This window comes from Gouania willdenowi, chromosome 6 (genome assembly GCF_900634775.1).
Source record: "Gouania willdenowi chromosome 6, fGouWil2.1, whole genome shotgun sequence".
NCBI lineage: Eukaryota > Metazoa > Chordata > Actinopteri > Blenniiformes > Gobiesocidae > Gouania > Gouania willdenowi.
In genome coordinates, this window is record NC_041049.1 from 57608366 (window position 1) to 57634379 (window position 26014).

The window sequence follows — 26014 nt, forward strand, 5'->3', positions numbered from 1 at the left end:
TTTCCTGCCGGTTTAGATATCAGTTTGGTTCTGCCCTAATGTGGGTGCATGTCTATGTACACACTATAACAACACACAAACACTGCAGCGATAACTAACAGTGAATCGCTCTACTATTGCCACTGCTGGGTGATTTAATGTGAGCCTGATCTTGAACAGCGTTGAGATGGCCTCACTCACTGAATCTCTTTCATTCTCCTTCATGTTTATTCAGCACTTCACTGCCATCCATCCTGACCTGTTTCCTATTGCTTGCCTATTCAAATTCCTCTTAATTATAGAACACTTTGTTTAATTAGCTTGACGGATGCACCCAGTGAGATCCCACGGGGACAGAGTGGAGCAAAAATAAGAGTTCTTAAGGTTCTGGGATGGTAGACTTTAGAGTGTGATTTTATATCAAATGTGCTACTGTTTTCTTAGTGATGAAAATGTTAATTTTGCATGGAGTTCAATAAAATAAGTTGTTTTTTTTGAAAGAATAAATCGTGCATAAAAAAAAGATTGGACAAGCATGACTATTGTTAATATTTAATAACATATGCAGACAAGGTAAAAGAAAAATTTAATATGTTTTTATTGAACTGAACTGAATTCTTGAACTTTAAAAGTAATGAATAACGTCCCTCAAAAAACAGAGAGAAGACGACAGCAGAGGAGGAGAACACCAGCCTACAAATTCATCCACAGGAAAGCATGGGTTCCTCTGAATTGGTCTCTCCAGCCATTTCATTTCCTGACAGCTTCAGTGTGGACGAGCGAGATTGCACCCCCTATCTGCAAGAGGTATGCAAATGTTCACGCGTAAACAAATCAGCTTTCCCCTCAGATTTGCAGCATGTCAGTCGGTTGGTAGGTCCTTTCCGGCTTCTGTGCAAGGTTAAACTCATGTGCATACATTTTGCATTCAAAGCGTCAGTCTGTAGATCCCTTTTTCCTCAGTGTGTGGATGAATGCCGACAGCTTAAACTGACTTTTTTGTACTATTTATTATGTCCTATTCTAATCATAATGGAGATTTCCCTATGTTATATTTATCGTTTGTAAAAATAAGGAAAATGACCGTCTTAGTAACAAAGTGCAGCAGAATTTGCACCAGGATAAAGATTTGTGAATAAGAGGTGGAATAAAAAGATTCACCTTATTGTTTCCAATTACTGTACATCATTAAATAGGTCAATTATAATTTGAATCGCGTAATGATAATTAATAACAATTATGACATAATTATAATTGTAATTTAAAAAAATCTGTTTTTAATCTGTTCGTAGTTGTAATAACATTTTAATCGAGTTTTGATAATTGACTTTGTAATTGTAATTCCCATTTGTAATTGAACGCAAAACTGGGGAACGATGTTACAGTTCTATGTACAGTTCCACACATATGTAGTTAACAGTTATTGAAGTATGTTTCATATCAATCTTTCCTACATTTGGCCATTTAAAAGAAAATTTAAGGGGGTATACTGACACAACAAAGGCTCAGACGTCCACACCAAAAATATTAAAACCTATATTTTCATTGATTAGGAAGTCTAACAAGGTGATCAATAGATAGGAATGAAATGAGATTTTAGCGTATATTACAGCTGATTTAGGACCCGTTATCATAAGATAGAAACAGAAAGCTAACACAAGAGGAAGGTTAACTTTTATTAAGTTATTTGTTTCAGGCTCAGTAATTGTAATTAATTGTAATTGAACTTTAGTAATTGAGAATGTAATTGTAAATGACTCTCTAGAGATAAAAATAAAATGTAATTGATCCCAACTCTGCCCTAAACATACCTAACCCCGCGAGATCGCTCCACCTTACCCAAAAAATGCCAACGTAGCTCCAAAGGTGTCATAATTTAGCGAACGATACTTAATGACAGCCTTAATGACACATTATTCATGCTAATGTCAGCCTTATGTATAAAAGTGTTATCTAACTTAATTGTGTTCTTTATCTTTTTTACGTATAAACAGATTTTTGACATTTTGCCACTGTACGGTCATCTTGAACCTGAAGAGCAACGGGAAGTGGTTTTCTCTTTTTATGGCCATGAAGACATCAGCAGTGCAGTGGTAGCACAGTGCCACGTGGAGGATGGGCCGACATATGAGGTTCAACTCACTGGAGAAGCTTCTGAAATCAGCTACAGCCTTAGCTCCACCCATTTGGACTTTGGCTTTCAGGTACATGCAGACACAGTTTGCCTGTGTGGGATGCAATGGTAAACATGATGTACTAGTGACCTCTCCTGGGTGTAGCGCACCTTTCATTCTGAGGTGGAAGTACATGTACACGCAGAGTCATTATAGAAAATGGATGATTGTTAAAAAAAAAGGTTTGTTTTTTTTTAGTCTAAAGTGACTCAAACTCTTCCTAGTTTGGAAGTATTCGGTCAATGGGAACAGAAAGTTGTTGACAATTTTGCTTTGGTATCAACAAGATATATGTAACATTCCTCAACATTGCTGTGATCAGATGTCTGTGATCCACTCCTATTTATCAAAATTAAATACCTTTAGTACATTCTTTACATATCTTAAAAAAGATAAAGATAACCTTTATTAGTCCCACAAGAGGACATTTGCACAGTTTCAGCAGCAGATAAATAATGCAAAAATAAAAACAAAATAAAAAATAAAGATATATACACACATGGGCCTGTACACAGTAATAATATGAATATTATCAATTTTAGCATCCTCTTAATTTACTGAAATAGTTGACTATCAATTGTTTTGTTTTTTATTTTTTGCTGCTGATAAGTACCGGTAATGTACAGCAGATGAATGATGAAAAGAAATGTGTTGTTCAGGCAGTAATTCTTTATCCTTGTTATTTATTCTTCACTTTAATGTGTTTTTAACAGGCTCTAGTTCACTTCTATTTGTTAACATTGACTGTAGTACCTTTAGTAACGTATTGAAGTCACTTTTTAACAGGAAACACACTGATCAGGCAAACAGCGATAACTTTTACTTTACCTTCAAGTATGTGTGGCATCAAGACCAGTTAATCATTGATATTCAAAACAAGAACTTATTGATTTTGGATTCAAGCGAAGCAATGATTCAGCAGAACGTCCCTCTGCTCTGACCTTCCTGTTAGTTCAGCATTCCTTTCTCTCTTCTCTCTCTCTCTTGTTATTTCTCCTTGTTGTTTCCTCTTGCGCTAAAATATTTTATTTTATGTTTTATTTATTTTCTTGCATCCTAAAAGAGAATAAGTATGGTAATGTAATAATTTAGTCCCTACTCCTGTTGTTGTTGTTGTTATGCCAGCTGCACATAACACTACCTTCATTCATTTGTCTTTATCCTACAAATTTTCATAATGCATGAGTTGGTGAGCGGTGGATCATGCAATGCACATCTGTCTCTTTGGCTATCTGTTTTTTCATTTTTTTTACTTGAATACTATAAAATAGCTTAGCATGAATAAAAAATGATGAGGATAAAATATAAACTGAAGTATCACACCTTTTCTTTCAGCTTTTTTACCAAACAGGAGAGGTGGAGGTGGTCCTTAGGAATACGGGCAAGGTGCACTTCTTCTTTACCACAATAAACCCTGCAGAGCAAGCCAGTTATACACAGCTAAATGAGGAGGACCCGGAGGTCAGGCCTAGCTGCCCTGTTGTCATCCCTGCTCAGGTGACTTTACTTTTATTCATATGATTTTCATGCCAAAGCTTAACATTTTCAGCCAATTCTAGTGAAAGCAATGGTTATATTTTGTGCTGGTGTGTTTCTGTCTCCTTGGCTTAGGGTCACATTAATGCGTACTCAGAGCAGTGCCTAAGAGTCCTTTACCTGCCTGGTATCCCTGGGGAGTTTAGTAAGAAGATTCGGTTGCAGGTGGCTTTTCTCCCACCACAGGACATCATTCTGTCAGGGGTGGGAGTGTTTCCAAGGATCAGCTTGAGTTTACCACGCAATCTGTGTATGTATGCATTTTATACACATTTGTCACATGCTTGAAGCTTTTTGGGACATTTTTTCTGATTATTTTGTAATATATTGCATGCTTGCTACAGATTCTCTTTCTCTAACTTGTTTTGCCAAACTCAATATTTAGTTGTAGAACAAACCAGTCACGATCTTAGATTTGCATTTTAAACACTAGCACTTTACAATATTAAATACCTTAGTAAATGGCTTGTTCTGAGACACAATTCCCACAACATGTATTTCTATGTAACTTTATAAATATAAACAACAGATAATAATGTAATTCTCTTGCAGCAGATGAAAGCCACCATGATATCATGGAGCAAGCCAGGGCGACTTTGGAAGCAGAGAGAGAGAAACGAGAGTCCAAGAAAAAAGAGGATGCAACAGAGTCAACAAGCATAATCACGGTCAGTAATTCAAACACCTACATGCATAGTCAGCCTGCACATAATCACGCATAGGTCCATTCATCCTACTGCCAAAGACACAGCGTTACATGCTTTGTTTTCAATGATTTCTCTTGTAGTCCTGTTAGCCTCAATGTTTGAAACCTGCTTGTCTCATTCTCACAAAAAATATCTGAGCTATTATCTGCTCAACATGTCAGTATTTGATCTCTATATTTTAATTAAAAAATAATAATAATAATAACCCTGGATTTTTCACATTAACACCTGACTTGATATTAATTTTCTTGGCAGCACAATCATTGTAACTGCAGTTTTTGAATCAGTCAAATACAACCATGTACCTTCCTTAGTCACATTAATACTGATTCCCATTTTGATGGTTTTTGTTTGTCAGCTGCAAATATCACACCTCTGAATCAGGTTGCACTGAATGTAATTTGTTTGCCATTGATAAAATGAACTTTTTTTTTTGCATATTACCTTTATTACATTTCAAGGTTCAAGGTTCAAGGTTCAAGGTTCTTTATTGTCAAATATGCCCCATGTTAAACATACAGCACAGATGAAATAGCAATCCCCCCCAACCCCCAGTGCAAACCTGCAGTGCATAAAAAGAGCACTTAACACACAACAAACACACAAAAAAAAACAACTAGCAATACTATACAACAAATAACTTAACTAAAGACATAACAAATAACAAATAACGAACAATTTACCCCTCAACAGTTTATTTTCAACCTGTTTCTTTTTTCCCCATTATGTTTCATCATCTGTAGAATGAAGAACTGCTTCACTTGGAGGTTGATAAGTTGTTGGTGAAGGAAAGTGCTCTGAAGCAGTGTGCTAACCTGCAGGAGCTCAGAGACGCACAGGGTCTTTTTAAAAATGGGAACAAAATAAGAAGGTACGTATGAAGGCTAATGACATGCAGGGAAACATGGTTACTCAATCAATTTATGTGTAGAATATGTGCCAATGTGATGCTGATGAGACTGCACCATATTTCCAGCGCTCACACTTGTTGAAAGACTCTCAGGGCTCCCCCCCCGCCATCGCGACAAAATGTTAAAAAAAAAAAAGAAATGGGGAAAAAGGCATGACATTTATTGAACAAAATGTAAATTTGGACTATTCTTCAAATCTCTTAAAAAATTACATATTTTAGAACAGTAATAACGCTCTTTATTAATCAAGTGCAAAGAAAAAGACGTTTTCTATTTCCCCCCCAGTTTGGGAACCACTGAGTTATGCGTTGAAGTACAAACTAGGGCACATTAATGTTGAAATTGCTCATTTTCCCCACCTAAAACCCTCATGAAATCAAACTGGTTCATTTTCGGCCCCTGAAAGAGAAAGCAAAATAGAATAGAATATTCATTATTATTATTACTGAAGCTATTTATCAGTTTATATTGTTTTCCTTGCCTTTCTTTAGACTTGTTCTGCCTGAATATGTCCTGGACTTTGGCTACGTCATTCTTGGAAAAGTCGTCTCTCACTCTGTGAAAGTCATCAACAGTGGCTTAATACCTGTGTCATTCCAACTAGACTGCAGACAGCTTGCAGGCACAGGTAATGTAACTACTCCCTAATAACGGTGTTTGTCTCTCATATGTTTATTTTCCTCTCATTTACTGTTTGTCAATGCTGACGGAACAACGCATCATTGTGATGCGTCTGCGTAAATACGACACATTGTTTTACCCTTGTTTTTTGTTTATGTTTTTGGTTAAAAAGGCTTTAAGGCAGAACTTGAAAGAGTAAAAGACCTGCCCTGTGGAGAGACACACACTCTGACTGTGATGTTGGATACTCGAGGAGCGGATGTACAGATGGGTAACGTGAGTGCAACGATGGCGATACAGGTACGCAGTCTGAAACAAATGTTTTGATGCACACAAACATTGTCATTAGCCATTCAAAAAACATCTAAAACTTGTTTTCGTGGACCTCGATGACAACAATTTAAAAAAAAAGTTACTGATACGATTAAGATTATCAACCCTGATACAACCACAATTTCACATCGCATCACTTAAAACTATTCCCCACCCATTCCATATCCTATCTTGTATCCCTCTTCCCTGTTAACTTCCCCACCTCCCTCCAACCCCTCACCTTGGTGTAACACTGCCCTCTCTTTTTTACATCCTCCCTTTAATAAAGTATTTCTTACCCTTCCCTAGGGAGGGCTGGTGACGGTCACAATTATGCAATGAAATAAATAAATTTATTTAATTGCAATAATAAAATATGCATTGCTGTCAAAAGATTGCACTTCTTGTAGTGTTAACCTTCGACAGCATGTGCAGACAAGGTAAAAAAAAAAAAAAAAAAAAAAAAAGATTATCAACCCTGATAACTTGCAGTGTTGTGGGTTAAATTTCTGAATACACAAGTAAATTATAGAGTGTTTTTATGTCAAAAGTGCTGCCATATAAAGAGAAGTGCCGCAACATGCCATGGTGCCAACATCTTTAAATTAAAATAATTATGTTTAAGCATCAGTATACTCTCTCTACGAGAATTGTTTAATAATGTATTCATTCTCAAATAACAAATTAATAGCCAAATATCCAAAATACATCTAAAGTTGTTTGCTACTGCCAGTGCAATAATGTGAAGAAAGTCCAGAGCCACAATAACAACTTTTAACTGGCACCTTCCTGTCAAACAGCTGTCTCCCTGCCTTTTTCAAGAGCAAGGTTTGATTTAAATAAATAGATATCTGCACCATTCGTTTTGACGTGTGCGCGATATTAAATGAGCCCTCTATTTAGCAGTTGTCCATGTTAAAGCATCACAGCTAGTGGTTGATATTCAATCTGGTTTAGGGATTGTGTTTTTGTGCAATAAAACATATCTGAACTTTACTTTATTCATTATGTCACCTCAAAAATAAGAATATTTTGTCTTGTGATTACCAGCTTTGTTCTTATGATTTATTTTTTATGGTTTCATAGATCATGTTTGGTCCAACGGTGCAGCTGCGGATGTCTGCGGTGGTAACGATGCCTGCTGCCTCTGCTTCTGTGGACGTTCTACATTTTGAGACAGTGCAATGTGGGATGTGTCAGGTAAACAATTTACCCTACAAGTTCACACTTCATGATCTCTGGATGACCTTGTATTCAAACTGCAAATTTGAATGTTTATATGGTTGTCAGTACTTGCTCTTGTGCAATAGTAAAATGTGTCAAACTAGAACGTATATTCTAATGTTAGACTCCTGTCCAATATGTTAATGGTTTTAGATGCTGGAATTTTAATATATTTTGAGTGGGAAGAAAATAGGATAGAGAAGATGCTTGAATGATTACTAGTCCAGCACATTTAACAACCACATGTAGGAACACATTTACTCTTGTGGTAAATTTAGGGATGAGAAACGCTGGCTGTGTTTGAAATGGGACACTCCCTACTATATGCTACAAAATTAAAGTATATACTGTCTATTATATACTATCAGTATGACGAGGATGATGATGACCGATGATGACCGTTCCCACTTCCAAGTTTCACAGGATACATTTCGAACGCCCAAAACCTGAAGCACACTGAGGCAAAATATCTCACTTGATTCTCCACCTTTGAAAGTTCTGAAAACATGTTAAGCCAGAAAGTGACCAAGTAGAATATCAACATGTGCTCATTTGAGCCATAAAACTCACAGAAACACTTTTCATGCTGACATTTTAGAGATTTTCAGAGACCCACCATTTCGCGACTGACTAAACTTCCGGTTAACTTTAAAACAGGAGCCCTATTTATAAAAGCTTTAAAAAACTAATGGAAGACAAAAAAAAGATGCTTTTGTTTTGAAAAGGGGATGTTTGATTTTTTAGCTTGAAACCGGTCCCAGGGCGATTTTATATTTTGTTGGGAATCCATCATGGGGCATTGATTATGACTAGTGTGCCCACCGTGCATACTTAGGAAATGTCCCAATATAGTATACAGCCCGGTATGTCTCGCATATTCACTCTTTTCATACTATTTAATGTGTACACACTACATACTAATCATGACGTCAAACTTAGTATGGGTAGTACCTTAGTATGAGATTTTGAACACAGCCAATGTTCCCCAAGGCCAGGTATCCTCCATCAACCACACCTGTGTCTCTCACCTGGCTGATTATTTGCCACTCAGTAGCAGTTCCTTATCTAAGCACTGACCAGTGAGCATACCATGTGCAATTACAGTAACAGTTACAGTAATTGACACCATCATATTGCATCAATATGAAATCTCCTATTTATGAAAAATGTGACACAAAAATGAGCTCTTTGTTAATTGGCATGTGATACACATCTTTGAAAATCTTTTGTATTTCAATTTGTTTCCAATAGATGAGGACAATACAGCTGTTTAACCATGGGCTTCTGCCATGTCAGTGGAACATGGCTGAGGAAGTGAAACCTTTCAAAGAGGTAACATGTTTAATAGACTACATTTTCAAAGTCCATAATCAAAACAATCTTTTTTAAACAGCTCTTGTTTAAGCAATTACAACAAAAAAAATCAAGGCATTCTCGAAGATATTTTAGACAAACTTCTGGTTTCCCCACAGGTGGATAAATTCTTGCCTTTTTATGAGCGTAAAAGGTTGCTGGCAGAGCAGCGACCACCTCCAGCTGTGTTTGAAATGTTTCCCTCCTCTGGCATGCTGTCTGTGGGCGAACAAGTCAATATCCAAATTAATTTCAGCCCTATTGAGGAGGTAAGAAATTTCCATATATTAAAACTACAAATCACATCTTTAAAAATCTTTTTTTTTTGCACAAATGCATTTATTGTAATAATGATTTGCAAAGACAGATTATTGGTACAAAGATACAGTATATGACTGCTAACCAGATGAATGTTGTGCAGTGTGCTTACGACAGGAGACTACTGGTCAATGTTGCAGAGAGCACTCAGCAGGTATGGATTACAGCTCGGGGTCAGGGTGTGGAGCCACAACTGGAGTTCTGTCCAGAGGTACTGGAGCTCAGGCCTTGCCTTCCTCTCAGCACTGATGTGATGGCTGAGATCAAAGTCAGAAACCCCTGCACTTTCCCCGTTGAGTTCTACTCTCTGGAGTTTGACAATCAATACCTGGAGGACGAAAAGGTATATTAGATTGTAAAATATACCAATTTGAGACACTTTTTGTTCTGTTTTTATCCTCTTTGGTCTGATTGTTCCTTATTTTTTCCCTTCTATTGTTCATGCAGATCCTACGTCTGATGCCAGGTTATGATGAAAACAACACACTGCTGCTTCCTCCCAGGTTCCCTGGTGAAGGTCTACCCAAAGAATTACACAACTACTACAAGGACATTTCCTCTCAGCAAAAAGATGATGGTAGCGACATTATCTACTGACAGTATATATATATATATATATAACATTTTATGTATGTCATTAAAAGTCTGCTTTGTATTGTCTGCAGAGGACGAAAGTGAGGAAAAAAGAGACAAACAGGAAGAAAATCAACCCGAACAAAATGATGCCAATCTAGTGACCCCCACGGGTTTAAAAGCGACTGAGAACTGTAAAGACACTTTTTAGATACATAATAGTGCATGATAATATTTTCCTGCATTCAAAAACATATTTTTTTCCTAAAATGCTTTTTCTTTTGCAATCAGTTTTAAAGTTGACCGGACAGACAAACGGTGAGAGATGGGGAGAATCAGAGCTCAACCCAGTCTGGAGGGCTACGGCAATCCACATGGGTTTGGATTTGTCTCCTGAGGGTTTGGCTGCTCGTAATTCCAAAGGCATTGCAATCATTGTGTACGGAGCGCCACAAACAGGTAAGACAGAGAAGGTCGTGTTTTGGAATCATGGAATCAAACAGGAATCATCTATTTAACCTTTGTCTTTCCAGACAAGAAGAGCACAGTCGCCGATCTGGGTCTGCTCTACGATGTCGTGGGTCTGAGTATCGATTCAGTGGTTTCAGATGCTCTTCTAAATGGTCTTTCACCTGTTGGTCTGGCAGCCAGACAGGTGTTTCAGCAAGCTGCTGAAGAGAATGCTAAGAAAATCACTGAGGAGTCAGATAAGAACAAAGATGTGGAAGATGCCACAAACGAAGCACCCGTAGAGTCTTCAAAACCTCCTGATCCAAATCCAGCTCAAGCTTCATTTGATTCAGAGGAAAGTCCTGCAAAACACAACGAAAACAACAGCAGAGAAAAGGATCCTGAGGCCCATCTGGACACCATTACCAAGAACATCGCCTCGTGTTTGGTACATAATTTTCAATACTTTTTTTGCCAATGCAGTTCTAATTTTTAACAACCCCAAAGATGATTGTATTTACACATTTGTTTTTGTTTTTTTCCCCCACACATTGGATGCACTTCAGGGTGGAGATTTGACCTCACTACAGGATCTCTTATCGGAACAGATAATGGTCGACATCCTGGCAGAGAGATTTCAGGTGAAATATCTAGGAAAGCATCCTATTTACTTTAATGACCAAAGAATTCAGCTGAAAAAAGAATAGAATAGAATTTATTGCCATATGTCTGTTAAAAAGAACAGGTACAATGGAATTCTTGTGCATGGCCCAGAGTCAGATTGAAAAAATTACGAAAACAAGGAAAGAACAGAACTATATTCTATAAAATGATTAATAAATAAATATAACCTGAGTTGAAGGAACATATTGCTCATAGGAGAGAGTGGGATACATTGTCCAGCATAGGGGATTGATTTTTCAGTTATATAAAATAAAATATTAAATATAGATAATATAAATGACAAAAACTCTGTATACTAGTCTGAGTCTGTGGCCTAGAGTTTGGTGTTTTCTGTATCTGCGTCATTGTTTCTCATATTTTTGTTCCTTGTGTTTTTTTATGCCGATAAAAAGTCAAGCGACTGTTACTGTGGGCTTGTGATTGACGGTCTGGACTCAGTCTACACTCAATCCCCATCAGCCACTTTGCAAGTTGTTCTCAAGGCTCTGAAGAAGCGCAAACACATCTACGTAGTAAACATATCGGACTCGTATGCAGCAACGAAGGCACGCGAACAAGCCCGGAGGGAAGCAGAAGGTAAAAAAAGCACACAAATGTTAATTGTCTTCAACTGAGTGGGCAAATGGAAACAGGTTGGTGTTTCATCTCATGAATGAAGACACTGAATATGTGGCTGTCTGCATTTCAGAGGCCCTGAGGAAGGCAAGTGCTGATGGGAGCGACGACGAGTTACTAAATTATTTTGATGAAGAGACATTTGATGGTCTCCCAGAAGAGAAGAAGCAAAGAATTATCGAAGTTAAAAAACTTGAGCAGCGGAAACTCAGGTACTTATAAGGGAAGTCTTTCTTCGAAGAGTTGTCCTATGCCTAACTATTACATCTAATTAGCTCATTTTTTTTTTATTTGAAATATCTTTTTAATGTGTCCAATGTTTGTAGACAAGTTTGATTTTTGCTTGTGCGATCAATTTGTGTCATGTACTGTATGTAGGCAAGAAATCTCAATATATTTGAAGAATCTCATAAAATAAGATGAGTTATTACTCAGGTGCTCTTATTTACAGCTTTAATCACCGTAACACTCAGAAATATTTAGTATATAAACAGCAACACTAATAACTTAAACCTAACAAGACACATCTTAGTTTTACGTTTGTTTCACAAAATTGATTTTATCATCCCCCGCCACAAAGTGTGAAGGGTTTGAGCTTGTCCGTCCGTGCGTTCGTCTGAGTTAAAGGGGACAGCTTTTCTTAGAAACTGTAAAATAGGATAAACCAAATTCGGTGCGAGGCTTTGGGGTATCAATTCCTTGATGGAGTTCGAAAATGAGAAGCGCACAATTATTCTTTCTGGAGTTATTGCTCTTGTTTCATTTTTTTACTCTGTTCGAGGTATCTTCAAAGGGGACAGCTCTTCTCAGAAACCGTTTAAGATAGAATAACCAAATTTGGTGTGTGACTTCAGGCTTTGGGGTATCAATACCTTGATGGAGTCCGAAAATGAGAAGTGCACAATTATTCTTTCCAGCTTTTCTTACAAATCGTTTAAGATGTGATAATATTTTCTTATGTATACATCTAACTTCTTAGATTTAGGACATTTAGGAAAAGGTTGTGAGTTATAATGACAACCAATCTGGCGGCGGATGTTGATCACGTCTTTTTGTTTTCACTATATTATACTTTGTTAGGATCATGTCTGCTTGGTTTACTTTTAGGTCAGTGGTGACAACATCATTTGTAATGAAGGTCACATCAGCAGTTTGTTTTTTTTCAATATATATTAATTTTTGTCAATAGGAATCCTGTGAGTTAAGAATGAGTAATACTTAAAAATCATCAAAAACAACAAATACATAAATAAGTGTAATGATACTCATTGTAATAAGTGGCTTGTTATCATTTTTTCAAAGCTAGATGATGACACCTCGACTATTTTTGTTTGGGAAATAAATAAAATTGGTCGAGCCATGCATTAACTCTCCAGGGATTGAATAGGACATCATGTTTTCAACCATGTGAACTCTGAGATCTAGAACCAATGTTCCAATGTCCTCTATGAATAAATGTGACTTGTTTGTGTTAGGGAGCTTGAGAAGAAGAAGAAGGAAGAAGCAGAAAAAATGGAACAGGCTGAGATGAAGAGACTGAGTGAGGAAGACTTACAGAGAAAGAGTAAAAAGAACGGAAAAAGGAACAGTAAAGACGTATCTACAAAGAAAAAAGACTCAACTGAAACTCTGAATGGAAGAAAGAACTCCGTCACCAACAAGGTTCCACCTGTCATTTTACAAACAGATACATATGGAATTCAAGTATATTTATTATTCAAATTGAATATTTTTCAATCTACCGTAAATGTTAAAGTCTTTTGACAACATTTTCACACTGTCTCTTTAACTTAAAGAGACAGTGTGAAAATGTTATCCAAATTGTATCTTCTCTGTTGACAATGCAATAATATATTTGTTCATTTCTTCTTCCATTAGTCCATATATTTGAAGCCACTGTACATATACAGATTTATTTTACTGTTTGTCTGTTTTTGTGCTTTTTATGAATAAATAAATTTCTTTGCTTGATCACAGACTACAGAAAGCACAAAGAGAAAGACACCAAGCGAGGACACAGAAATGAACCAAATCAAGACTGGTTCAGAGAATTGTAGTAAAGAACAAATGGGTCAGAATGGTCATCTTGGTGGAGAGGAAATCTCTGAAAATGTGAGCCATTGATCTGTTGCGTGTGTACTGGTGTATATATAAGTCATTTAGAGTCAGGGCGTTGAAATTTAAGGAACATTCTGTTGATTAATGAGCACTATTTATATTTTTCTGGCTTTTTTTTCCTTCCCTGCAGGATGTCGATGATTTGCAGCATGAGTTCACTAAATATGAGAAGAACCTGGCTCAGATGAACCATATCCTGCAGTATTGGGACCGTTCCCAGGGCTTGTTGATGTCTCCTATCTCCAGGGAAGCAGCTTCACCCAGGACAGATATTATACCTACAAAGAAAAAAGTGAGCCAGTTGTATTCTATCATTGATTTACAATGGTGCCCAAAATGATCAGTGCAGGGACCAGGCAATATGTTTAATAACAAATAATAAAAACATGATCATGTAGGGCTGCTCGATTATCATGAGTATTTTAGTCATAATTGAAATCACGATTATTCAAACAATTATTTGTCAACCAAAAATGTATTTATTTTTTGTACAAAAAAACATTAAATATATTCTTTAAACATAAATGAAGTCCTTCAAACTCTAAAATCAAGTATCTTCACTTTTGCACAAAACAACACTTCTTGCATGTGATGTGTCTTTGCATTAGCAACAACTTTCCTCGTGTTAGCCTGCAGGCTAGCTTTAGCTTTGACAGGGGCGGAGTAGTAATAGTGAGTTTGCTTTATTTAGTGAATGAATAATGTGCAAAAAAAATATATATAATATTATATTTTTTCATAATATTTTTTTCTCGATTATGTTATTTTGTAATTGGGTGTAATATTCGAAATCGTAATCGAATTTTGGTTAATTGAGCAGCCCTATGGACGTGTCAATTATCCTTTTAAACCATGTAGCATCGTGTTATGAAACTTTTTGAGATTTTACTGCTGAAACTAAGCTCTTTTGTCTCTTTTCTCATTGTGTACAGTTCCTGAGCGGCAAAGAGAGTAAGAAAGGCAACAGAAAAACCATGTCTCGATCATCCAGTCAAATTGTAATCCCAGAAGAAGAGGTGTCTCCACCAGACATTGTTCCCTTTATTGTACTGAATGTAGAGGAAAAGAAATCCCTGAGTGTCCAGCAGCTGTTCAAATCTGGCGCCCTACCTCCAAAAGAAGAAGTAAGGCAAAAGTTTTACTCGTAGTTTCTTTTTTGTTTTTGTTTGGTGCATAAATGTTATTAATCTTGTCCTTTTCTACCTATCAACATAGCTTAGAGTATGAAGATATTTTACTCTACCATTCATAAATGGTTCTTCTTTTTTCTTAGGTGCTGAATGATTTGGGACTGGGACCTCGTGACCTACTGGCTCTTCCTCCCGTTACGTTCTCGATTGTTCCTTTCCCAAAAAACAGAGAACAAGCTAAGATTGAACAAAGCTGTTTCACCTTTATCCAACCAGCACAGGAAAAACAGGCAGAAGTGATAGTACAAGCTTCACCAGAAAAGGTAATTAGAATATGTATATGTGTGACATATGGAAGTATAAAGAAATATTTCAAAATGCATTGGACTATACGGTAGAAATCATTAAATTTACAACTTTTTTCAATGAAGGATAAGCAGGAAGGAGCTACCTCTAAAAGCCCCATAGCCAGCAGCAAAAGGGACAAGGAAAAAAAGAACAGAAAAGAAGGAAAGAAAAAATCCACTAGCAAGACAAATTTAAAGGCACTGGATGAGTCCAAAGTAATTGACGAAGATCTACAACCCTTGGAGCTGGCAGGCAAACAAAGGTATGGAAATGATTTACTTCGCATAATTGATTCAGTGTTTTTATTTCATTTGTTGCTGATAAATTCTATGTATGTATTTTTTTTGCTTGTAGAGTGACAAAGTTTCGCTGGATTGTGCCTGCTGGTGGTGAAGTAACTCTTGGGATTTGGTTCTACTCAGAGTCACCAGGGACTTTTGAACAGACCTTCAACTTTGAGCTATTGGGCACTCAAAAACATTACCACCTTCCCTGCAGGGGAATTAGCACCTATCCATCGATCAGTCAAGATTATAAGTATGTCTGCAATCTTAGTTACATTATATACATTTATATGAATTTTTATTTAGCAAAATGTATTCATGTTATCTTTATGTCTCGTTTCCACAGAACAATTTTTGCCCACAGTAAGAAAGTCGCAGAAACAAACGGACTTGAGAAGGCTTATGCCATCAATTCCAGTGTTTTTGAGTTTGGCCCTTTGGTCTGCAGTAAGAGCAGAGACCGGTGAGTGAATGGCAGTTAACAGTCTGTCATGCTTCTGTCAGGTTTTCATTTTTTATTTACACATATGAATCTGTTTTCTTCTAGATACAAGGAAAGCCAGTACCCCGAGAACTCAGAAAAACTGGTCATTCATAACAACTCTGTCATGGAGGCTGAAGTCGAGTTTTGCTTTCAGCACGACACTAAGGCCTCTACGTATTTGTTGGACCCTCCAACAATGACTCTTAAACCTAACGAGGAAAAGGTACTCAAAGACTAACTTGAACTGATTTGAAATGAGAAGACTATATATCATATGTGTGATCTTTCTTCTTTCGTGGTAGGAGTTGACAGTCATGGCTTATCCGACTCAAGTGGGACAAGAGAGAGATAGCATAGTTTGCCGTGTAAAGGACAATTCTGAAGTTGTGATCATCAACGTTTCCTGCTGGGGTGTCTGGCCAGAGTTGGTGCTGGAGAAAAAGAAGCTGCATTTTGACCGAATTTTGCAGCACAGGTATGCAGCTATGAGATATGTAACGCATAAATAATTTGAACTTTCTCTTTCTGTGTACAGTAACAAGTTACATATTCCTACTTTTTCTCAATAAAACACACACTTAGGGAGGACAGCCGCAGCTTGGATCTGGTTAATATGACTGCTGTCCCGGTATCTTGGAGACTGCAGGGTGTGGAGGAGCTGGGTTCTGAATTCAAGGTGCCTGAAGATCAGGGCGTCATCCCGCCATACTCTTCTTTGACTTTAAATGTATACTTCAAGTCCAGGAAGCAGCTCTCCATCAAGAAAACTCTACATCTTGAGGTAGGCGTATGTTACTAAAAACTTCCTGGTTCTCAAATTTTAAAAAAAACTAAACAAAACATAAGAAGATAAACAGACTATTGACTTAATTCAAGTAGTTGTAAATACTACCTTAATCTGTGATTGTCGTCATCTGCTTTTTTTCAGGTGTCTGATGTGGGGAACATTTTGGGAGTTGTGCAAACAGAAAGTATTCAGGTCACTGCAGAAGCCTATGAAATTCAGCTGGCGATAAAACCAGGTAAAGTCAACATCACCTTATTATTAATGTTTGTCACAAAGTTCACCTTCCCTATGTTCTTTTTTTAATTTCAATGTGCAGAAATGACTGTACACAAAAAAAGTCTGATGCATAATTAACAACAAACTTCTGCCTTTTACAGATGGGTTCCATGACTTTGGAACCATCAAAGTGTTCGACGAGGCCACACAGTCTCTCATGATTAAAAACTGTGGAAAATATGCCATAGACTTCAAGTGAGTTCAAACAATGCTTTAGATTTTTTTGGCAGCTTTTGTATGTTCACATGCAATAATTTTCTTTGCTCTGGTTTTCAAAGGATGGCATTTGCGGGGACAGAACTGGACTCCATATTCTCAGTATCTCCTCAGTCTGGTACTTTACTACCTAAAGGAAAACCCACATCAGTACTCATCGTCTGCAAGCCCGATAGAGAAGTCAATATATATGACCAAACTATCCTATATTGCAAGGTGTGTGCACGACTATGCCTGTAATATTCCTGAAATGTTATTATTTTTATTATCATGTTGATAAGCTTTGCTCACATTGTTACTTAGTTTAAATTAGGGATGTAACAATTCACTCACATCCCGATTCGATTCACGATACTGGGTTCATGATACGATTCTCTCACGATTTATTTTACAAAATGGAACTGTAGACAAATGATGACTGAAAAATATTCCTTTATTTTTTGGGGGGGGAAAGAACTAGAAAATACTGTACTATTTTCCTTTTATATTTCATTGTCAAAATAATCCCTTGATAATTTATTCAAAACAATGCAATTTAACTAAAAATAAATCTTGAATGAAATAAATAAAGGAATAATACAAACGAAGAAGCCTATTAATTTAAATTCTGGTTCTATAGTAAACAATGCAAAATTACATAATAGTTCCTTTTCTTTTTAAAAGTGCAACTGAAAATGTATTTTGTGCCTTAACAATTGGACTTTAAAAAAAAAAAAAAAAACAGTCTGCACTGTATTTACGTGGTCCCCCAGTGGTCGGTTGGCATGCAGCTAATCTAGCAGTGAAGAAGAGATGCTATGCTAGCAGACAGAGCTAATAGAAAAACGTGACCTTTACAGATATTCACGTAATATTACAGATATTCTTTCAGTGCTGAAGGGGCAAGGAATCATTTATGAACATGTTTAAGAGTAGAAGCTGCCAGAAAGAAAGTAGTAGATTCCACCCGCCGCCAACACTTTTGGACGAGAAGGATAAATATATAGCGCCCTCTGCTGTTTAAAAAAAAGTACTGCGATTCAATTTTCGGAGTATCAATGTGAAATGTGATACCTATGAATCGATTTTTAACTGCCTTACGATTAATCGTTACATCCCTAGTTTTAATGGTTAAATTGGGCCATTATTGGATTTGGCTAAGACACATTTTAAGTAGAGCTTTAAAGTGTTACTTTTGGAACCAAAAGCATCAATCATAGCTTTAGTACTACTATTTGCAACATTTAGGATCTATATAAATGAGTGGCTTCAGACAAGTACACTCCCCACTAGTGGTTACAGGTCTGATTGTTGTGTAACTAAGTTTTAAGTTGTCTCTTAATGATCTAATGTTGCCTCTTAAATTTGATTTTTAGCTGCAACTGAACAACAAATCTGACAATTTAATCTGATTAACAGTGACAGCGTTTTGAGACTTGACTAAAGGTTGTGTATAAATGATTAAGAGATCCACTCTTGATACTAATAGAATCAATCTCTTGCAGGTCATCGACCCTAAGCATGGAAAAGGAGAAGTCGTTGCTACTCCAGCAATCAAGGCTTCACTCAAGTCTGTTTTCTCCAGGTGAAATCTTGATTTATTTTTGTCTTTTATATGCAACAATATAAGATTACTTTCCTGTAAGACCAGATCTGATGTACACGATATTTATTGGTTACACAAATTTTGGTGATCCACCCTGCAGATATGATATCACACCCTCACGTGACATGGATTTTGGTCCCCTGGCCTTTGGCTCAAAGAAAAGCCAAAGCTTCATCATCAAAAACACCGGAGACTTAGAGAACCATTTCACCATCCTCCGCATGCCGTCGGACCAAAACCTCGACGAAAAATCAGGGTAAAAATAATTCAAAGTGTAATGAATTTTTACTTTTTTCAATGAAAAAGGGAAAAAAAAGGACTATTTTCCAAGTTACTCAAAAAATTGCGTACCTGATAATTTACTCACTACTTGCACAAAAACTTCTATACTGTGAAAGATGAAAGAACAACTTGAACACACTTCACTACATTCTCTTTTTGTTCAGGGGTGCTAGAGACAGTCTTTCAGGGGGATCCACTTGTTCCACCATCAAAGGAAAGCGAGAGTCCACCCAGCGAGACAGGGGTTCTATACAGGTGAGGAGTGCTGATTGCAATGATGGTGTCATTCATGTTTCCTCCATGACACAGGAAAAAAGGTTGAACTTCCGCAGAAACTGCTCACCAGCTGTTTGATACTTAATATAATTTCATCATTTCATTGTTGCTTTTGTTAGCATATCTACCTCAATGAGAAACAAATGATTTATAATGTTTTGTCATTTATTGTAATACTAGGGATGCATGATATTGAATTTTTGTGCCAATAGACCAATATTTTTCAACTCATTTGGCCGATAACTGATATTTTGCCCTTCACACCTAATTGCAGAGATCATCTAGTTTCTGCAGTGAAATTAACATAAATAATTATGCTGCATACCCTTTATCATTGCTGGCAAATGTAGAAAAGAGACAAAGCTGGAAATGATCATGAATGAACATCAGTAATCATTCCTTGTGCGAAATAATTGTGTATGTCATGAAAATAAATAATGTACTTGCAGCTTATCCTACTTAAAACAGTTACCCAAATAAATTTAGTATTCAAGTGATATAAACAGCATTTTTACAAGATCCAAGCATTCTGTGTCATAGCTACTGTATGTGTGATGTAAAAAAGAAAAACATTTGGAAATCGGCAAATTCAGTGAATAATTCTACTTTGAGATTGTTGCGTGCCTCTTACCTCCGTTTGATTACAGTCACTCCTGCAGTTTATTCATGCCTTTACACAGGTGATGAGCTGTCTACATTTATGATGTCTATGGCTTGATTAAGAAAGCAGAGCCTGGTTTTCTATCAGTTCATTATATTGACATAATGGTCGATGTCCAAAACTTAATTTTAAAGCCAATATCGGCCGATCCCGATAACGTGCTGATATCATTGCGCATTTATATATTTTACATATTGGAAAGAGCACTAAAATGGCACTAAAATAATTCCCTTGACAAAGTTAATGAGCTTTACGTCTTTTGGTTTCATTTTTCATCTTGTTTTGCTCTTTTTGTCCCCCAGAATTGCCTCAATACGGGGGTGTTCTCTGTGGCTCCCTGCTCAGGGATACTGCAACCAGGGACTCAGCAGCACGTGCAGGTGGACTGTGTTGCCGAACAGCTAGGCAGCTGGAATCGGGGTTTGCTTATAGACATCATTGACCGCGACCCATCTGACCATCCGGATGGCATTCCCTACAGACTTCTAGCTGAGGTCTGCAAACCAGGTAGGATGAGTTCCATTGTTTTTAATAGTCTGAACCAGATTAAGTCAGAACTTTTTGCCTACATGTTGATAGTTACTTGAATCTATTGAATCTAACGCTCCTATCCAACTCTTAGCTATAGATTTAGACATGGCCTCAATCCTCGAGGAGCACTATCTGTGCAACAACAGAAGCCAGCTTTCATCCAAACAGTTCTGCAACGCTGAAGGAATTTACATCCAAGATGAGAACGAGTTTGTCTTTAACGTGTTGGTGGGGCATGCGGCTCAAGCCCGCTTTAAACTAACCAATATCAGCAAGGTCTTGTGTGTGCTTCACATGGCTATTCAAGCTGTTGGATCAAAGGTAAGACCTTGAAAACTCTGCAGTGAATATACAAAGATATAAGTCTCAAACTCGTACCAAAAAGTTGTATTCTAGACTGCTGTAGTAAGATTTCTTTTTTTACAGGGATCACAAAATGTGGAGGGTTTTCATCTGTCGACCCCAACGATGACTATTCCCCCTCAGTCTCATGCTTTTGCTGTAGTCACCTTCACACCACAATCCATGCAGCTATACAGTGGTGTGTTTAAGGCAACTATCGAAGGGTCCAGCAGGTAAAGTCATTCACTTAGGGTTGCCCTTCAATCATATTATGTACTGTATATTACCACCCCAAAACAAAGAAGGCAAATGGTCTTGCTTAAAGTTCTCTGTAAATACATAAAAACTTTCATTTCAGAAACATCTTTGTTTCTGAACTGATGAGTTGAGAGTTTGTTTTTTGAAGTGAATAGACTTTGGGTGTTAGTAGGAAAGAGTTTATCTTTGAAGCATCAAGAATTCAAGTCCAATTGCTTTAATCACTTCCCAAGATTGACTAAAAATTATTCTACATCACTGTATTTATTTTGTGTTTTCTATGAGACGTTTACATGTCTTATTTTCTTGGACGGGTGCACAGATCTTCCACGGCTGGAACCAGACGGACACACATACCAAAGAACAAGGCGCTGAACTTTACCTTGACGGGAAACGGTATTCTACCTAGTGTTTGTGTGGTACGTCCAGTGCTGAGAACCAGTGAAGGATGCCCAATGCTTCAGTTTGGAAGAATCTTGGCGGGATTCAGCAAAACCATAGCACTGGTGCTGCACAATGATGGGAACGTTCCTGCGCAGGTTAGAAGAAATCTCTGAGTTGTGTCAATCAGTCGAGCCATTTTTATGATGAATTCCTAAACAATAATGTTTTCTGATTTTTTAATTATTTTTTCTTCATAAAGGTTCATATTGCCATGCAGGATCAACATGGTGTTTTCAACTTTCTAGCTGCTCCCAATAACAGCTGCTCTGTTAAATCTACAAAAGTGGAAGATGCCTCAACTTTGGGTAAGACTTTATTCATATGCTCTGAGCAGGAATATAAAGACTTGATAACGGATGTTAAATATAGGCTTTAAGGCTTTTACACACCACGGTTTTTACTGGATTTTATGTTAAACCAGTTACTACTTCTGCTGCAATATCCCAGTGTTTTCAATAGGAATATTACCTCATGCACATACATTATCACATACAAACATACATACATTAAGTTGTTATGCTACAGATGACCCATGTAGTGTAACAGTTTCTGATGCTGTTTCATAAAAGAAATAGAAAGCATAAAACAGACAATTAATTCATACTAAACACATAGGTACACTGGACAGGTATCTATATCAGTATATTCATTCAAGGGCAAGGGGAGATAAAATAAAAGCATGGCTGCCAATTTACACCATCTTCCCCTTAAACCACAACCACATTTTTTTTATATTTAAGTAGGACATCATGGGTAAAGTCTAAGTGGCATTTCTCTATTTTCTCCACAGGTTATGAGATGATGCATGAAGCTACCCTAAAGCTAAATGTTGATGAAACAGTAGAGTTTAAGGTCAGCTTTTGCTCTGGCACACCACAAAGTGTGGAGGCAACAATATCACTGCAGGTTGAAGACAACCAGTACAACAACATTACCATCCCAGTCACAGGAGAAACTTACCAGGAAATCGTATCTCTAGTAAACGTCAACAGGTCACGGCAGGAAGTGGATGAGCTTGATGAAGGAGGTATGTGAAATAAATCAGAAAATGAATGGATTATATGAGGGGAAATTGGTTTTCACACAGTCATTGACAATCATCTAATAGCTTATACAGACATATGAATTGCCAACTTGATACTCCTATGACCTTTTTCTCCATCATAGATTGTTTTCAAGTGCAACATTTTGGAGACTGCTATGTTGGCTGTTCATACCAAGAGCATTTCATCATGACCAACCACAGCAGCAGCCAGGCAATTAAGTTTGAATGGCCTCCAGTGGACCCTCATCTTACCTTTTTACCACAGGTGAGTCACTATAACTCTCAAAAGGTGCTAAATGAGCAATTCTGTACAAAACAAGGAAAAATTGCTGAACTTTAAAAAACCTGGTGAATCCTGTCTCTTTATTCTTTGTTTTTTAGGTGGGGCACCTTCATGCTGGTTGTTCTAAAGAGGTAAAGCTTACCTTTACTTCCAATAAGCCTGTGACTCTTACCAGACAACCAGTGAAGTGTAAGATTAGTCAAGTAGAGTTTGGGCAGCCAATAGATCAGGTTCATGACTGGGATGATCGACCGAGGGCGATGCAGCGGCTCACCTCTACAGACCAGGTTTCAAAGTCATCACAGCACCCTGAAATGAAAAAGGTAGAATGAATCTTTCCATCACAAAAATATATTGTTTATAAAGCTCGTGTTAGATAATCTATCTGTTGAATTTTCTATATGCTGGTGATACAGACTGTTCCGGAGCCCAGCTGTTCTGTGGTTAAGGATTCTGTGTGGACGATGGACTTGTATATCAGCGCAGTTTGTGATTATGCAAAATTCAGCTGTAGCACAGAAAACAGCCAGTTCCAGGACACAATGCTTTACCAAACCAGGATCCATGAGTGAGTCATTCCCTTTACTCAACATGTTATGTATCACTTTGAATGAAGAAAATACAGCATTAGCACAAAACAAGCATACTAATTCACAAAACTCATGTCATATTGTGCTTTTAGAAATAGCCACAGTGGCTTCAAGTTTAAAATAATGAAGTGATTTCTCCTTTGGACCGAGGTTCTCAAAATTGGTTCCTTTGACCCATTGGGACATAAATAATTATGTACATATGACTATCACAATGCTAACTATCTCCAGTAAAATTACAAGTCAAAAAGTCTCTATGTATAAAAAAATGCCACCAATATTATTTTCACGTAAATCTTTCACAAATTGCTCACAGGCAATATCACATAATCTAGAAACAGGATTTTGTTGTTTTTTTTTTTTCATTTTTATTTTGCAAACTTAAGAATCAATCACTTTTTGTTTGAAATAAAATGCTGTTTAATAGAATTTATAATTAATTAATTACCAATACATATAGTCATCATACAAATGGTGCAAAAGGATGTTTTAATATTATGATGTAAATATTATGGTAAAGTATGGTACGCACAGTAAAACTGTAAACCACTGATACCTGAAGGAAAAATGTGTTCATCTTGTGAATTTTTCTACCAGACTGCAGATAGCTAATAAGGGCAGTGTGGATGTGGAATTCTCTTGGCAAATCGTGATGGATTCAAGCAGCAAAAAAGCAAAGTGTGAACAAGGAGGTAAAACAAAAACATTTTGTTTGAGCAAATAATCACATTGGGTTGTTTTGAATATTTTTTCTTTATCCTAGTTGTTTTTTGAACTCTTTGAAATCTTTGAGAGGAACAAACAACTTGGTTTAAATGAGACTATGTCATGTCATATGCAGGCTCCTCCCCCCAACCTAGCAGTAGTGCTGCAGGTTCTGGATCCCCTCCATCCAGCGCTCTGGAAGGTGTTGTGTCTCATTTTATGGGAAGCCCTGAGCAGCCTCCTTTTCACGTGGAGCCCAGCTTTGGAGTCATAAAGCCTGCGACAGAGCAGAACTTCAGGATACGCTTCTCTCCCCTGGAAGTGGGTCAGTTTCAGGGAATGCTTGTCTGCAGGTAAGTGAAATGGACTCGTGAAGACACCCTAGCTTTTTAGTTACATCGTTAGCAGTGATCTTATTGTTGACATTTTTGGGAAAACGCTTAATGTTGATTTTTTTTAGCTTTCCTATTTCAAGAAGGAACAATTGGTATTAATTACACTACACTTCAAAAGTTAATAAAAAACAACAAAAAGTTCAGGTCTGCGTTGCAATTAATAACATGTTTTCTACTATACAATAGTTATTTAGTGTTTTCCTTAGTATTTCCAATGATTTGTCTCTAGTTGGCCAAGAAAGTACTGCAATCATTGCAAATAACTTTAGCTTAAAGCAGAACTAAGTAACTTGCGCTTAGTGCTCCCCCTAAAGGTCCTTTTGGTTATGTCACTGTCGTAAAAACTCCGCACCCCCCGCCGCCTGCCCCACCCTACAGCTACATGCGCACCTTTGCTCTCACAAGACGGTAGCAACCGATCACTGAAAAATCCTAATACAACACTGACACTAAGGGTGCTTTCACACATATAGTCCCATGTGAACAGTATGAGGAAGAGAGACACGTAAAATGAATGAAAGATGTGGGAGTAATACAGAAGGGAGTGTGGAAATGTGTGTGTGTGTGCTGACAAAGCGGCTCTGAAAATGGATGGATGGATATTTGTGTGTGTGCTGCCTGATGGAATACTGGGTTGCAAGTGTGTGTGCATGCCTGTTGCGCAATCACACACACTGCCGTTGCGGCGCCGCGAAGACTGTGTGTGATTGCTGCTGAGCTGTCACTGCATGGATTTGCTCCATTCCTCAGACAAAGGTCTTTTCTGCCTTTTTTTGCTGGCTACGCCACAATTTAAGTTTGAGAAAAGTGAATTTGTAGACAACCGTGTGCATAATCTAGCATTAGTTTGTATTGGGCTGCTGTAAAGCTGTAGGTCTTGCTACTGGGTAGGAGGCAGGAAAGTTGCAGGGGGAGATGAAAGACCCCCCAATCACCCCATAAACACTTGTATTACCCTTACAGGGACTATGAGAAGGATTTGTTAGGGTGAAAAAGTTACTTAGTTCTGCTTTAATCCTGCCAATTCATAGAATTTGCGGTAAAATGCTGACAGTGGTGGTTGCCAGAAATTCACCATAGAAAATATTAATTCATGACGGTATAACATTGTTCTATAAAATATATATAACTTAACATAAAATATTGGCAGTCATGGTTGACAATAATTAATCAACGCAAAGTACATTATAGTGTCGTTTATTACTTGCCTATCTTTTCCTAAGAACAAAGAGAACACCTGTATAAATCTTTTTTTCTGTCTCCTATTAGTATTCCCAATTTGAAGGATGGGGACCTTTCTCCAAGTATCTCAGTGAGCGGGAAAAGTCTGTTGCCCCACTGCCACTTTGACTTGGAAGACTCTGACTACCTCAGTGGAAACCGTCGTAGCTCTGAGTTTATCAGCTCTTTGGACCCTGAAACCAAGGTTTTGGAGTTTACAACTTTTGGAATTTCAACATCACAAAGGTTAGAGAAATATATGTTATACACTCCTTAATGCTATCACTACAGTGCAA

At 37.4% G+C, this 26014-nt stretch overlaps 1 protein-coding gene across 3 annotated transcripts in view; it reads left to right on the top strand.

The window, feature by feature from the left end:
- The window catches only part of hydin (HYDIN axonemal central pair apparatus protein), a 68655-nt gene that overhangs the window by 31031 nt on the left and 11610 nt on the right, over positions 1 to 26014 (top strand). For 2 of the 3 annotated variants that reach the window (XM_028448832.1, XM_028448833.1), the window contains exons 26-73: positions 639 to 786; positions 1974 to 2183; positions 3489 to 3650; positions 3765 to 3939; positions 4242 to 4357; positions 5140 to 5267; positions 5799 to 5935; positions 6101 to 6228; positions 7327 to 7440; positions 8716 to 8796; positions 8937 to 9086; positions 9239 to 9478; positions 9583 to 9712; positions 9801 to 9902; positions 10000 to 10167; positions 10242 to 10606; positions 10725 to 10799; positions 11235 to 11418; positions 11531 to 11669; positions 12933 to 13119; positions 13435 to 13569; positions 13706 to 13867; positions 14508 to 14699; positions 14849 to 15028; positions 15137 to 15315; positions 15408 to 15590; positions 15684 to 15800; positions 15885 to 16044; positions 16124 to 16296; positions 16404 to 16602; positions 16750 to 16843; positions 16986 to 17079; positions 17163 to 17316; positions 18585 to 18664; positions 18786 to 18941; positions 19132 to 19222; positions 20207 to 20411; positions 20527 to 20756; positions 20862 to 21010; positions 21358 to 21574; positions 21679 to 21784; positions 22270 to 22506; positions 22647 to 22789; positions 22906 to 23130; positions 23224 to 23375; positions 23995 to 24089; positions 24239 to 24455; positions 25767 to 25964. In XM_028448832.1, coding sequence (XP_028304633.1) covers positions 639 to 786; positions 1974 to 2183; positions 3489 to 3650; positions 3765 to 3939; positions 4242 to 4357; positions 5140 to 5267; positions 5799 to 5935; positions 6101 to 6228; positions 7327 to 7440; positions 8716 to 8796; positions 8937 to 9086; positions 9239 to 9478; positions 9583 to 9712; positions 9801 to 9902; positions 10000 to 10167; positions 10242 to 10606; positions 10725 to 10799; positions 11235 to 11418; positions 11531 to 11669; positions 12933 to 13119; positions 13435 to 13569; positions 13706 to 13867; positions 14508 to 14699; positions 14849 to 15028; positions 15137 to 15315; positions 15408 to 15590; positions 15684 to 15800; positions 15885 to 16044; positions 16124 to 16296; positions 16404 to 16602; positions 16750 to 16843; positions 16986 to 17079; positions 17163 to 17316; positions 18585 to 18664; positions 18786 to 18941; positions 19132 to 19222; positions 20207 to 20411; positions 20527 to 20756; positions 20862 to 21010; positions 21358 to 21574; positions 21679 to 21784; positions 22270 to 22506; positions 22647 to 22789; positions 22906 to 23130; positions 23224 to 23375; positions 23995 to 24089; positions 24239 to 24455; positions 25767 to 25964 — 7662 coding nt within the window. The remainder of the gene's footprint in view (positions 1 to 638; positions 787 to 1973; positions 2184 to 3488; positions 3651 to 3764; positions 3940 to 4241; positions 4358 to 5139; positions 5268 to 5798; positions 5936 to 6100; positions 6229 to 7326; positions 7441 to 8715; positions 8797 to 8936; positions 9087 to 9238; positions 9479 to 9582; positions 9713 to 9800; positions 9903 to 9999; positions 10168 to 10241; positions 10607 to 10724; positions 10800 to 11234; positions 11419 to 11530; positions 11670 to 12932; positions 13120 to 13434; positions 13570 to 13705; positions 13868 to 14507; positions 14700 to 14848; positions 15029 to 15136; positions 15316 to 15407; positions 15591 to 15683; positions 15801 to 15884; positions 16045 to 16123; positions 16297 to 16403; positions 16603 to 16749; positions 16844 to 16985; positions 17080 to 17162; positions 17317 to 18584; positions 18665 to 18785; positions 18942 to 19131; positions 19223 to 20206; positions 20412 to 20526; positions 20757 to 20861; positions 21011 to 21357; positions 21575 to 21678; positions 21785 to 22269; positions 22507 to 22646; positions 22790 to 22905; positions 23131 to 23223; positions 23376 to 23994; positions 24090 to 24238; positions 24456 to 25766; positions 25965 to 26014) is intronic. The other variant, XM_028448834.1, reaches the window with a different exon arrangement.